The following is a 15,586-nucleotide window of genomic DNA, read 5'->3' as shown; positions in this document are numbered from 1 at the left end:
AGGAAGAAGAATACCGTGAGATGCTGGTTGCTACATGTTGTTGCTGGTCAGCCATCTTAACCACATCGACTCTGCTTGTATATATATTGTAAATACAGTCTCTATACTCCCAACATCCCCATAACGATATACTTTGTAACCAGTTAATTTTATTAGTTGAATTGTGATTCAATGGGAAAAGAAAATTGTTTTGGACAGTGCATTTCGTTTTGCATTTTATTGTATAGAATATGCAATTACTGCTATACATCGATCTGTATCATGCGCTGGCACTGTCTGACTGTACAGGGTGAAGGAGCTAGTCAAGCGATGGTTAACACTGCTTTTTTTTCACCAACCTTGGTTTCTTCCCTAAAGCTGATATAAAAGATGAATTGAACAATGGGTGAATGAGTGCAATTGCTACGACGATAGGATGACGATGGAATGCTAATGACTTTGTGATGATGACGGTTTGAAGGTGGCATGGAGACAGCCCTAAGACGACTCAGTGACAGCAACATAGTAAAAATGGTTGCAAGATCACTGACATGACAAGGAAAGAATGGTCACAATGTCATTAAGGCAGTGAAATAACAGAGCAGGACAATCGTAGCACGTTGGTGTTGGAGCTCGTGTTGGCACTCATGTGCATCACCTGCTGCCGCAGGCTGCCTTAATTCGCACTTTATTCACTGTTTTGGACTATGTCCAATACTGGGCAATCAGGCTACCTTAATTCGCACTATGTTCACATTTTTAGACTGCACTCATCTCCACATTTTTCAGAGCCAAAATGTCATCAAAATGTCATCACATCCTTGAGCATGACCTTACTCTGACCTTGGCCTCGACTTAGCTAAGAAAAGCCTTGCATTTATAAAAAACTGGACATTGAATGATGTTTATTTTAGTAGCTAGGTACGGTCCTTGAAACAGCTTTATGTGAAGCAGGCAGTGTAGCTGCACGAGAATTGCTTGCTAAATTAAGATAATAAATTTGAGGCTTGAAAGTGTGTAAGGCCAACAAGTGCTTTGTATTTAAGGTTCAGGAGAGAAACAACGTTTCATCGAGACATCATACATGGTTTTGTATGCGTTATGGGTATATGGAGCTTAAAAACTGTAAAATCAGTGTGCAATTTATGCAGACTTGGTGCCGCAAATCGTTGTTTCCCCATTGAACTTTGCAAGTAAATTGCCTACACAGTGCAGCAGTCCGAGATATTTGGAGACTGCTGCTTAAGGCATGTTGCATGCATTCAGCGAATTGTGAATGATTTCTAAATACTCTGTGGTCATTATACGCACACTAGACAAATCTAGAAGTTAAAGTGACAAATCTTGAATGTGCCCGGTGAGCTCTCTTAAATCTTCTGAACTGTTACAAAGGCTGTTACAAGCAGTTCTGTTACAAGAAACTGCATTGGGAATATTTTTTTCTTTAATTTTTCTTATGTATGCAATCTAAATTTGTTACTTCAAAAAGAAACTATAAACAAGCCAGGAAGCACTGCGACATATTGTGTTGTATAATGGTGTGCTTTGTCCAGAGCATTGATTTTGAAGGTTGTGAGCATGTCTTCATTATTCTTTTTTTTTTTTACCTCAAGGCCCTCCACTGAGGAAATAGGTGCTTAAAGAAAGCTGTAGCAATAAGAACATATGTTGCAGCGGCGAGGATGACATTTTTGGTGCTTAGTGCATCATCTGCACTCTTGTAATCTGCAGGTTTGCAGAAATTGCCAGCATTTGCTGTTGGCTGATATACAGGGTGTCCCAGCTAACTTTAGCCAGAGTTTAAAAATATGTGAATGCCACATTACTGCCACGATACATTATTTTTCGCATTCTGCCTAATTAGATAATTAGTATATATGAGTTAGTGTCATTGAGAAAATTGTAGAGCGACATGAAAAACTCCCAATACAGCTTTCTGTTGCTCAATACGTGCTACATAAAAGTGCTTTTCGGAGCATGACAGGAGCCTGCAAATGCACACGAAATTGCCGCGTGACCGGCCACTCGAGGCCCTTTGCGTGTATTCACGGGCTTCTTTCACGCTTGGAAAAACACTTTTATGTAGCACATATTGAGTAACAGAAAGCTGTCTCAGGAGTTTTTCATGTTACTCTAGAATTTTTTCATCGACACTTTTCATCTAGTAACAATATCTGAGAAGTTGATTAATTAAGCCTAATTATCTAATTGGGTGGAATCAAGAAAAGTTATTTGAGGATCTCCAAGCGACGGCAAACAACATTACCTTGGTTCTGCCCAGCTACATGGCATTTGCATATTTTTGAACTCTGGATAAAGTTAGCTGGGACACCCTGTATAAGAATCCAGATGAGGGATGTTACTTTGCACAATGAGTCATTGTTGTCGCACCAACCATGTGGCTTCTTTTCACAGATGTTTGTTAGTAGTAGTCAGGGGCGTAGCCAGGGGGGGGCTTATGGGGCTTCAGCCCCCCCCCAAAATTTTTCTCGTGCTGTCCATGCACCGCTGGCCAAAGCAAACCCAGGCGCAGGAAATCATTCTGGATTTGGTCTAGAACGTCTTTTTCACGCTCGAAAAGCCATTTCACCGCGAAAATTGCGAACTTGGGTTGGATTTTGCGGCAACACCCATGCACCGGGAGTCACATAACGCAAGCAGCCCCATTCGAGCACAAAGTTTCAATGGCGTTTTGATGACAAACGGGCTCGCCGTGGCCTCTCGCGGAGGCCGCGGAATCTACACTATATCATGGAATCTACGAAGCGCGTGGATGTCAATTCCGAAACATTATGGGTATAAAGTTCTCATAAACTTTTGATGTGAAAGGTGCATTGACATTTCCAAACATGTGCTTTAGATTTTCAATTGTGGAACTTTGTAAGTTTAATGTTCCCATAAATATTTGATGCCAAAGGTGCATTAACTTTTCCGAAGTCGTACAACGGGCCATACAATGAGACAAGCTACATCAACACACTATCAGACAAGTTGACAAAGCCCGCAGTGAGGCCCGATGGGACGAAGCGTTGTGGTGGTTCATTCATGCCGTCATGCCACATCAAAAAAATATCAACATTTTTTTTCACCTGCGCCAAAGCATCCAGTGAAGACACTAAAGCCAGCCAAGGTAACTATGTTCTTATTTATTGTTTCTACTTCGACTTTTAATCAGGAGGGCACATTGAGCCTCTTCAATTTTTTTTTTGTTCTCCTTCACCTACCCGGGGGCTGCCAGAGCCAGCCAGAGCGCATGTGTTTTTTTCGTGTTGCCCCGACCACCGCGCGGCGCACTTCAGTGCGCGTTCTCTGGCCGAGTGCATTTTTGCCTGGCAGAGTTTTGGACGCTTTCTAGCTAGCAGATGAGAAAAAGAAACAATGGTCGCTCGCCGCCATCACTCTGGGGACTCGACGGATTGCACCGCGTTCGCTTGAGCACAACCTCTCTAGAAAGTCTTGTCTCGCCGGTGTAGGATACCGAGCAGTATGCGCATTGTTCTTGGTGGACCAAGCGTCTCGTGTTTTCTTCGATATTCCTTTAATAGCCACATTAGTTGCCCAAAATAGGCATTCGATTGTGACCAACATACTTTGCGTTTTCTTTTTTCATTATGGTTGCCCCGCCCCAAAAATGAAAAAAAGAAAGAAACGTTGCGGCGCAGCGAATTGTCGCATGGTGTAAGTTCTATTTTGTTACATCTTTTGTGGAAAGTAATAGGCCATGGCACGCTTCAGCTGCCGGACACACTTATTATATTATTGCGATAGCAATTATATGGAGACTCTAGGCGCATTCCTGCCGTCGCCGTCGCCCTGATGTTCCGCATAAAGTCCAAGGGCGATAACATCGTGACCGCGCGCCGCATGCTGTATGTGCAAGTGAAAGCGTGTGGGGGGGGGGGAATGGGTGAGCCGACGATGGTGGCTTAGTCTTTTGTGCGCAAAGGAGAAAAGTGGGGAGCAAGCGCACCGCCTTCCGTCGCGCGCAATGCATCGGGGAGAGTGGATGGAATTGGTGCAGGTTCTAGGATTCTGTGCATCTGTGATTGCCCAACATGTTTATTTGCCTTGTTTGACCCATTATATACCATGACTTTTTCTTAGATACGTAGATTGATTGGAGACTTATACGTATGTTTGGATATCTTGTTGCGAGGTTTTGTGTATAGTGCAGTAACTTTGTCTCCAGTGGCAATTTTTTGCCATTTATCAAGCTGTATCTTCGCATTTGTATATTCCATTGTATCTTCGCATTTATAATGTACGAGGGCGAGTCAAATGACAGTGAGCCTACCCACCCCGCGCAATTATGGTTCTGTTCATTATCTGCAAGGCCTGCGCGTAGCACGCAGGCATCTCTCATTTACAAAAGTGGCACGCAGGTGTGAGAATAAATGTTCTTTAATGCGCTCGTACACTGAGTTGAACATGGTTGCGTGACGTAATGGACTCTCCAGAAGTTGAGCAGCGTGGTGCCATGAGGTTTTGTCAGCTGAAGGTGTTTCCCAAAAATAAATTAGTCACCGTATGGCTGCCGTGTACATTGAACATTGCATTTCATTGGCTACTGTGAAGCGTTTGAAGAAACGGTTCAAAGAAGGACGTGAAAGTTGCAAAGACGATCCCAGACCGGGCCAAAGCCATCGTGCAATCACCCTTAATGAAATTGCAAAAGTTGATGAGCTGATGACACAAGAACGGAGGATAAGCATCGATGAACTGGCAGAGCGTGTGAACATCAGTCACGGTTTGGTTCACCGTCACCGTTCACGCCACAATTCATGAATATCTTGGTTATCGGCTCTTGTGTGCCCAATGGATGCCCAAGATTTTGAACCACCACCAGATTACGGATTAGTTCAGTGCTGCCTTTACTCATCTGATCCGGTATCACAATAAGGGTGATGATTTCTTGTCTGCAATTCTGATCGGGGATGAACCATGGTGCCACTACTACGAGCCTGAAACACGACGGCAAATCTTACAATGGAAACATTCGAATTCACCACCCCCAAAGAAAGCAAAGGCTATGATTTCCGCCGGAAAGGTGTTGTTCACTTTTATTTTTCGATCGTGAGGGGCCATTGCTGATAGAATTTGCTAAATCTTGAAAGGCTATCAATTGTTTCCCATATTGTGAAACGCCGGATCGGCTGCGTGTCGCAATCAAGAACAAACTACGTGAAAAATTGACGAATGGGATCATCTTGTTCCACGACAATGCCCGTCCCAACGTCGCTGATGTGGTTAGTACAAAACTAGCGAAGTTCAAGTGGGAAACGCTGCAATATCCGCCATACAGCTCAGATCTGTCGCCTTGCGACTTCCACATTTTGGGGCAACCGTAAAAACAGCTCAAGGGAACCAGATTCGTCTCGGACGATGACGTGAAAGTCAGTTGCAGACGTTTGGAAGCAGCAACCCAAGGAGCTTTATGAGGCGAGAATTACGCAACTCGTTAGTCAATGGGACAAATGTCTAAATGCTCATGGAGGCTACTTTTAAATAAAGTACCCAGTTTGTCATATATTCGCATTGCCTCACTTTCATTTGACTCGCCCTCGTATATTCTGCAGAACTCTTGCTTTATATACGTGCTCTCTGCTGCGACTATACTTTCGGTGCAATTACTCACGATACAAGACCGGTGACAGCTGCTCCTGCTTAATACATTGGAACAAATGACAGTGTCATTGAGATTTTTCACTGGCCGTTTCATATGTACAAGAATGTAAACAAGGATCTTGAATGACAAAGTTTCATTAACATATTTGTGCTCAACTTGTTCATTTTATGGCATTTACATTTTTCATATCAGCGGCATGCACTGCTTTGCTGGTATCTAACTGATGTAGTTCTAAAGCTCGTGTGATATTTTATTCACTTATGAAATAGACAAAAACATGGAAGCATTGACATCAGTTATGTTCGGCACAACTTTTGGCACATACGAGTATAATATTTTATGAAAGAATACATATTTTACTTGTATTGACAGTACGTAGTGTTCAAGAATTCGTTTGCAGCATCTTTTGCAATGGCAATGCAATTATTATTCATGTATTTGATCCCTAGGCAAATTGTTTAAGGGGAAGCTTTAGCTTGGCCCCACTCCGACGCGGCCTATTCAGATACATGTAAAACGCAGAAACGCTTTTCTGAGATAACTCCTATCGCTCTTAATGAAATTTGTTGCATTTGAGAGGGTAAGTTAAATTCTAGTGTCTGTTGGAAGCGGAATTTCGATTTAGGGCCGGAACTTTGTTTAAAATATTTAGAAAAATTCAAAACTTCGAAAAAAATAGAAGGACGAAGTTTACAAACTAATAGCTCTGCATCAAGAACAGATATCGCGGTTTTGTAAACGGCATCCATTACACCATTCAAAGCGGACAAATTCGATATGTCTTTTTGTATCTTACGTGAATTGGTTATTTTATGTACAAGGGTTCTGCAAGAGCCGTATTTCCATAATACTTAATTTTTTGAGGCTCATGTGTAACATATCAAATTTGTCCGCTGTAGATGTACCATTATGTGCAATTCACAGAATTGTGATATCAATTTTCATTGCTGATTTCCAGAGTTGTAACCTTCATTGTTTCGTTTTCCTGAAATTTTCGATTTTTGCCACTTTTTAATAAAATATCGACAACCTAAATCGATAATTCGGAACAAGCAGTCACTAGAATATGAGTTTTTCTTTTAAATGCTACAAACCTCATCAAATTTGGTACAGTGGTTGCCGAGAAAAACGAATTCTCTTTCTACATGTATTTAGATAGGAGCATCCGACCTAATGTTTCTTCTTAGGAGGAGGCCGAGCTACAATGTGAGCCCCCCCCGAACGAAATTTCTGGCTACGCCACTGGTAGTAGTACGTTCATAGCAAATCCTGTTGAACCTTCAGGCCCTTCTAACCCTTTGACTGCTTTTTTTCCTGACTGCTCTTCGCACCCTGCCACATCTATATATTTTTTTCTTGCATGTTTATTCAGCAGACGTTTCATGCTATATCAAAGCTGGTTCCTTGTCACCACTTTCGTTTCAGTCAATATTTATCAAACATTGAAGGGGCCACGAAACACTTTTTTGAACACAGTAAAAATATGTTGCTGACATGTTAACGAGGCTCCGGTGAATATGTGAGCCAAGTATTATTGCACTTCCTCCAGTAGGGAATTTACAATCTCCTGTCAAAAGCAGTGAATAGTCGTTTGCTCATGCATCCGTAATGTTGTCACCAAAAGCACCTGGCCCACCAGCACTGTCGGCTCATTTTGTGATCGCGAGAACATTCTTAGTAATGTGTAATTTGTAATTTTGAGTTAAATAAAAAGTATGTATGTATGATCCCAAAGAGATCGAAAATTCATTTCACCTTTGCACTGCTCATAGCCTCTGAAATGGCAGTGGCAGGCTATGTAGCATAGTCTACTGCAGCTACCTCAGGGTGCTACGACGATTGCTTTTGCCGCCGCGACACTCAACCTTTGGTTGGAGCTTCACTTTCTTGCCTTCTCCGCTGTTTAGCTTCCAGCTTGCTAGTAGAGATGAAAAAAAAAGAGAAAGCCAGGTATACTGTTGCGATAACTCCACTTACAGTTAAAGGATTTGAAAACATTTTTTGCAGCGTGAGATTTGTGGGAGAACGTGCTGTAATAGTGAGGCCATTCTATGGTGAGTTACATGTTTCCTGGCCCCTTTAATAAATTTCTTAGTCTGTCAAAGCACTGGTGGATTTTCCATGATGACTTGCCATGGATTTTCTGCCATAGAACAGCTGAGATAGAGCAGCAGAGCACCAGGACATCCGCTCAACATATTGTCTGAAGTCTAACCTGCTGTCTGTTCAGCTGAACTCTTCATGCCGCAATGGGTCCAAAATGTTCCTATTTGCACAAATTGCCGCGGCGCTTAAAATGCAGAACAAGTATGCCTGGGAGAAGTAGGGGGAAAGTGGTAATGGTTCTTCAAGTTACATTGGTAGTAGTGGTGTAGAGGGTTAGGGCTCTTGGACCTCAGTTCCATGAATGATGTTTAGTGAGTTGCACTCTCATGTCATCCCACCATGATTGCACTTTGATTAGTCTCTATAGATGACTCCCTTTGTTGTTGCTGCTTCATTGTATGTTGTCACTGCTTGCATTGCAGGTCTGGCGATTCAAGGGGAGGAGAATTTGTTCACCCTCTCTCTTGGCGATGCTGTACCAACATTGCGGTGCTTCAGTGCATCGGGGAACTTTGAGCAATGCATGGTGTACGGGCCGCTTGTGCCATCGCCGCCTGCTGGCTCCAAGTGCCGCTTCATGGATGTGCACAAGGGCCACATCTTTGTCTCTGACCTAGGTGAGCTTAAACTGCTGTTAGCATGGGGAGTGGAGAACGAAATTCTCCTAACATGATGAAGTAAATTCTGTGAAGATGCATCATCCGTGGCTGATTTGAAGTACTGATATGGGAGCCCTCTCTAGGCTATGAGAGGTGCATAAGGCGGTGAAAAGGCCTAATGTTCCTGTAATAATTTAGTAATAGCCATGGATCCATTCCTATTCGTTCTACTGAGCCAAGCAATGCACAGTGCTGGGGCAGTAGTCATGGAAGTCAGAGTCAAAATGTGGGTCCAGTGAAGGTATTCAGTAAGAGTCCACCTAGTGGATATGTCCATTTCGTCTGGTATTGAAGATCTGATTGGCTGGGCTGCGCTGCGCATCCGCAGCACAAGGCGCTATAGCCAATCAGCACTTCAGCAGCAGATGAAATGGACATGTCCACTAGGTAGACTCTTACAGAATACCTCCCCAGGCTTCGTCATGAGAGCGGGCAATTTGTTTAGAGAGGATCAAGCACATTTCTTGCACTGCCCTTACATCACTGGCACTTGCTTATCGGACAAGTCAGCCGCAGTAGTGCATGTCCTACCACATCCTGACAATGACTTATTTGAGCTGGCTTGCTGCATTTACTCTATTCTAATGTGCACATCAATTGTAATGGGCGCCTAATTTTTGTAGCCAGAGAGGAAAAATACAGTGCTTTCGATTGTAACACACACTCTGATTTTCATACTTGTTGTTCACTTGCCAGTCTTTTGTGGCAAGACATGAGTAAAGGCGATTTATTTTCACTTTGAAAAAGAAAATTTGTCATCTGAGCTACAGCAGACCAGGCGCTGCTCATCTTCGCTGATGGAGACCTCCTCATCACTATCAACCACCCAGAGCATCTCGTCTTCAGTGCCATCTATGATACTTGAGATACCACAATACTTAAACACCTTGCGGACCATGGCAGCCTAACTATAGTGCTAAGATTATAAGCATAATGAACTTACAGAGCCGGCATAAAGCTGCCGCAGCTGCTTCAGCTGCTACGTGTCGATTGGATTGGATTACAGAATATTTTAATGCCAATCACAATAACTTGTCACTGATGTAGTTATCATTTCATACTCAAATCTGAAGCACATGTAAACTTAAAGTAAATTTTTTCTAAAAAAATATTTGCACGTTAGAGTAATTATGTTACTTATCAGGACTTGCCTATACATATCATGCATTATCTTTCCATTCGGTAATTTTTGGTTTGCTGTGCATATAAATCTTCTATTTCAGCATTAGTGTCTTGCTTACATCTGAGACATGTCTGGCTTCATGTACATTCTGACAGCTGCAGAATTTGTGCACAAAGGCAGAGCAGCAGCAGCTTATTGGGCACGTGTACTCATCTTCTCTTTGTACATCACTAATGTTCAGGGTGATCAGATGAATTTGTGTTGAGGGGTGAGTTGTGTCAAAACAAGACCACATTGACATCATGTGGCTTGTCCTGAAATAGCCTAAGACTAGGAGAATGTTCAACTGAAATACAGTCAAATCTCGATATAAATAACTCAGGTAACCATGGTAAATTGTTTGTTATTCTGAAAGATCGTTATAGTGATGGCAATTGGAAGCATTGGCTTCCATGGGCGACGGCATTCTTGGCACTTTTTCGAAGCACATCCCCGACAACCATCTTCGTGCAGTGGTGGCGCAGCTGATCACGCCATTTTTTATGCATGTGCAACTCGGGAAGCTGATGGCCTGTTCCACTCGGTTGTTGGTGCTCAGGTTGGCTAGCCACGCGCGTGGAGCCATGTCACCCACACAGAACAGTCTGAGCTTGCGATTGTGCTCAGTGAGCCGCAGCAAGCTCAGCGAGCGGGCCCTTTGCAGCGCCCTGTAGCAGCCATGGTATTTACACTACGCAGCAGACACAGCTACATGCAACTGTACTGGCTAACTGTGGTTGTGGTGCCAATACGGTGCAGTGTTTGCTATGTGCACAACAGGGCTGGAGTGTGAGCTCTTGTTCATGTGCTCCAGTCTGGCGGTGCTAAATCATGCGGGCCAGCTTTGTCCGGCACCAGCTTGACTGATGGATAGTAGCCACTAGAGTATCGGAACGAAATGTTTTTCTTTCTAGTTTTAGTTTCATTCCACTAAAAAATGTTTTGCTCCAGTTCAGCTCCGGAACAAATAAATAAATAATCCTTAATGGTTTATAACAGTTTTGATTCACATGACAAAATTTTCAAAGCAATGTAGCAATAAAAACTATTTATTTTTCTCAATAAGTGAGTTGTGATTTATGAAATCTTGCTCAGTGCCTTGAAATCTTGCTCAGTGCCTTGAGTCAAGGGTACTGAGCACGAACTCAGAAGCAGCACGTCATCGAGCAAACTCGCTGAAATGTGAGACCACTGTTCTGATAAAACGGACTTAAACGAACATAAACGAACAATAAAACTTCGGTAACAAAGCGTTTTGCCCATAGAAAACAAACAATAAGCTCTTCAGCCTGCAAACTCTATGTTTTGCTGTGATGCTGATCTGCGATTGCACCAAGCGGCAGGTTTAGGTTAGTGGAGCGCTTGACCGGCTATCGCTCACACTATCCCTGCCAGAGATATGCTCTTATGCGGACCCCTGAGGTACGCGCTAATGCTGACGCTGCCTAAAGTCAATTGTTTCGGAATGCCAACTTTTCCCTTGAACCGAAAACCAATAAAAAATATTTGGTTTCACTCTGAAACAAAATAGTAATGTTTTGGTTTACATTTCGTTCCATTCAAAAATGCATATATATTTTTTTCGTTTTTCATTTTCGTTTCGTTCCAACACACTAGTAGCCACATCAAAATGATGCATTTTCAAGCGTTATCAATAGCTCACTACAAAGCGATTTCTGCCAAATCATCTAGCCAGGACTGAGTGCTCGCTGGCAAGCATAATGGTTAAGCACTCAAAACTAATCGAAATTAGCGAGACCCGATGGCTACGGCACCGATAAGCAGTGTGGCCACAGTTCCATCCTACGCCGGCAGGCACTGCTGAGTGTGCTTGAGTAGATGGCAGTTGCCTTCTTTCGGAAGTACGCAATTCCTGTGGAACTTTTAAATGCAGATTTTCCCTTACTTGAGCCTGCTTAGTATACTGCATCAATAAATATACACAGGAACAGCTGGAAGAAGCTCACTGATCCAAACATGATTCCTGATTGGCGTCAGCTGTTAGCCAATAGCAGTGCTCTATGGGAATCTGCCCGCTGACTTCAAGGGGCAGCCACCAGCCTCCGTGAAGTGAGTGAGCAGCAGAAGGCAGGGGACTTTGCACTCCGCTGTTCAACCCCACACGCTGCACACAAGTGCATAATTTGGCACAGATGTTTACAGCAGCATATGCTATCTGCAGAGTATGTTTCTTCACCAATCTTGAGGGGTGATTTGGGCCCCTTTAAGGAATATACCACCTGAAAATTAGAGAATGCGGAAAATATCTGTAACAGCGGGCACACATGTCCAGTTACTATCTCTCGCAACACAGTGTGAATGCCAACAAAACCTGAAAACTGCGACGAGCAACTTGGCGAAAGTGACAAGCTCAAATCCAGTAACAAACTGTACTGGTTTCTCTGTGATGTTCTCTTTCCACAAGTAGTGCAGTGTATTGTGGGCACTGCTTGTCTTACAGAAACAAGTCTCTGCAACTATTTTATTACTTCTCCTCTGATCATGGAAGCTGGAGGCCTGCCTTCACAGCAAAGGCATTTTTTGTTGTCATCGCATGAAGCAGCTTGAGAACTGTGTAACTGCCATGTAGATGGTGCAACAAGTGGAGGATTTTTTTTTCTTGGACCACATTGATAGGCCAATATCACCACATGCAATGCACGTGCGCGTCAACCATTATGGTCGATGCGCAGTAACTTCACGATGACAGTAGCTCTTGTTGCTTTTCTACTGTACTTGGCTTCAAGGCAACATTGAGAGGAATGTCAAGTATGATGTCATTATGCATGTTTCTAGTAAATGTTGGGTGGAAGTTGGGCAGTGTGTCTGCTCAGCCATTTTCCTATTGTAGATTACAATGTGCAGCTTGACAGGATGAAAACAAAGAAAGAAATTGTGGTATCTTTGCAACATCTTTTTGTTCTCACCTACCTGCCTTTTGATATCAAGGGGAAAGTTGGTTTGTCATGGCACAAACGCAGCAGGCTTTTCAGCCTGCTGATCAATACCGCTACCAAGATGCTTTGCAGCAGCAGTGGGGCAGTGAAACTTGTCGAGAAATTGGTCTAGTTCTTGGTTGAAAGGAGATGAGTTCACATTATGAAGCAGAGTATATGATGGGGCTGTAGCAGGCACACGTATGGGTGCTTGCCCAGGTGGCACTGTGGAAACACTGGTCAACAGCGCCTTCCAGGCCATGTTTACCGGTTTAGGGTAGTGCAAAACATGGCTGATGTCAGTTAGACTCACTGTAATCATCACTGACTGTAATTGTTGTATCACTTATAATCGTCATCAATACTTCGTGCATTTTTCTTTTTCACGCTTTCCTGAACAACTCGATTGCATAGAAGGAATTCGGCACGCCCTCTACGCAGATGACATCACGGTCTGGGTGACGAAAGGTAGTCTGGGGCAGATTCAAGAGGCGCTCCAAGAAGCTACTTTGACAGTCGAAAAATATGCCGAGGAGGGCGGACTGCACTGTTCTCCGGAAAAAATCGGCACTTCTAATCATGCGCAGACGAGAAGGTGAAGCCCCGGTCAAAATTGGGGGCACGACGCTGCGATCCCTGAAGTGGAGACAGTGTGTGTCCTGGGACTACTGGTTAACAACAAGGGTGTCAACGCAGCAATGATTACTCAACTCCGTACATCACGCGAACAAGTAATGCGAATGATCGCACGTATCACCAATAAGACGAGAGGGATGATGGAGAACGACGCTCTTTGGTTGGTCAAAGCCTTTATACTCAGCAGAATTGTGTACGTGGCTCCGTACCTTCAGATGAGGAGGTGCGATTTAAAGCGTTTCGATGCCATTTTCAGAACAGCAAATAAGAAGTCACTAGGATAGTCGGTCAAAACATCTACAGAGTGATTGTTGCAGTTGGGGGTGCACAATGCAACAGATGAGATAATTGAGGCCCACCTATTAAGTCAATATGCCAGATTGGCAGGAACGAAAATGGGACGCAAGGTGCTGGAGGACTTGAATATCAGCTGTTCTTACTATACAGCAACAGCACAAGACATTCCAAAAGAGTGGAGGGGCAATTTTACGACACTGCCCCTTCCTAAAAACATGCACCCAGAATATCATCAAGCAAGGAGGAGGGCAAGAACCAAGAAGATGGACCAGATCAATTCTAAATTAGAGGGAGCCTTCTTCGTGTATGCTGCGGGTCCGATGGGAGGAGGAGTCTCCACAATATCGGTGGTGCATCAAGGGCAGACGGCCAATGGACTTTCTGTTTGGCACGGGGAAATTGCAGAATTGGAAGAGGTGGCGATCGCCATGGCGGCTTTGCATCCTAGTTCCGAATACATCATTACAGGCTCGCAAACTGCATATAGAAATTACATGCGGGGCCGAATTGCACCACTAGCTTGCAGGATCCTCAAACAATCTGGGGTCTTCGCTTTGCGCAAGGAGCTGACTTGGGTTCCAGGGCACGAGGGGTTAGAGGGAAATGAGTGCACATGCTGCCGCCTGAGCTTTTCTCCCCAGAGGTCCCTCCTCCTCCCTCCCCGAAGACTCGGACTTCCCAGTGCCATTAATAACTTATACAGATGTATTACAGCACTTGCGCTTATTGCGACGAAAATACCCCGGCCCGACCAAGGGATTAGATAAATCAGAAGAATGTATTTTACGAAGATTACAAACCATGCCATTTAAACCCAGTCAAGCTACATTCTATTGAGCCACAATCCTTTACGGCCGAGTCTAAATTCTGTGGGCAGAAAGCAGATTTGTGCCATATGGTATGGGCCTGCCAGGCTAATAGTGCCTTAGAAACTATACGACAGCCAATGTGGGAAGGACGGGAGGCAGGCCTGTCCAGCTCAACCCCCGAGGACCAGCAAACCGTCGTGGAAAGAGCTAGGGCAGCGGCCTTAGCAAACGGAATTCGGAAATAAGAATCCGACCACCCTTCTCCTAACTCCCCTCTCCTTTTCCTTTCAATAAAACGTTTTCACCATCATCAACTCTCTCCTTACCGTGCCCTTTGGTCCTCGTTAGCCTGCTAACAGTGATTTTGAGCACCATTTTCGAGACCTTCTGCACCACTTATGGGCACACTGTGCCATCACACCTAAAGTAGTGTTAGTCTCGTTTTCTGTGTAGCTTGTTCTTGTTCCATGTGGCAGCGATTCTTGAACAGGCTTTAGAAACACAGGAGCTCAAAAGAGAAAATGGTCACCTCCGCAAGCATAGTGCAACCTACGAAACATTGCAAATCTCACAATTCTGTTGTGTCTGTAGTTGATTTTTTGAATGGCCTGAGCAACAGTGAGCTCCAGGCCAGCAGCGAGTTCCGGAGGATGCTGGCTTTTTGTCTATGCACCGCAAGTTTGGGCTTCTCTGATTGTCTCTACTCTCAAGCCATTTAGCACCAGCCAGCTGAAAATGAATACAAATTTTGAGTTGCAAGAAGTCCTATAATGACCACAAAACTCAAGAATAACAAATTTACTTCGACTTGCAAAGCCCCTTTGTCTACTTTGCCACATGGCACGCCCCTAGTACAGGGTTTCCAGCTGGTGTTTTGTAGCAGGAATACTGTTCAAGACAAAATTCTAATTTCTTTACAAATAGTGGCTATCAGGTAGTGAAACATATTGTACATTTGAAACATTTTTAGCATTTTCTTTTTTAGTTAAGCGCATACATATTTTTATAAGTTTTGTTCATTTTTATTCTACAATATTGTTTTTGGCAATTAAAATTTTTTTGTTATCACATAGAACTCATTAGTAAAATTTCTAGGCCTGAAAAGTGAATTTATTTGGCTTTCTTTTCATGCATTGCATAAAATTTCAAGCGCAAGTATTTCTTCAGCTAAAGAATGTAGTGTAACCTCCAAAAAGAGGCCATTTTTCCTACGGCAAGGAGGAGTAAACTTTGTGCGACCAGCATTTCTCACAGAGAAATGCTATGTGCGTTTCAGCAGACCATGCTCCTGGGAGGAAAGTACCATGCACGCAGCTGAAGACACGAAATGCACACAATATTGCTCAAAATTGCTGCGTTATTGCTGTGTAGCAAAG

The 15,586-nt window shown here is 43.6% G+C and overlaps 1 protein-coding gene across 3 annotated transcripts in view; it reads left to right on the top strand.

Annotated features, from left to right (window-relative positions):
• Positions 1 to 15,586, top strand: part of LOC126531314 (uncharacterized) — a 51,003-nt gene that overhangs the window by 15,415 nt on the left and 20,002 nt on the right. For all 3 annotated transcript variants that reach the window (XM_050178810.3, XM_055071105.2, XM_055071106.2), the window contains one exon: positions 8,134 to 8,328. In XM_050178810.3, coding sequence (XP_050034767.1) covers positions 8,134 to 8,328 — 195 coding nt within the window. The remainder of the gene's footprint in view (positions 1 to 8,133; positions 8,329 to 15,586) is intronic.

Source organism: Dermacentor andersoni, chromosome 5 (genome assembly GCF_023375885.2).
Source record: "Dermacentor andersoni chromosome 5, qqDerAnde1_hic_scaffold, whole genome shotgun sequence".
NCBI lineage: Eukaryota > Metazoa > Arthropoda > Arachnida > Ixodida > Ixodidae > Dermacentor > Dermacentor andersoni.
This window is presented reverse-complemented; position numbering and strand designations above follow the sequence as displayed.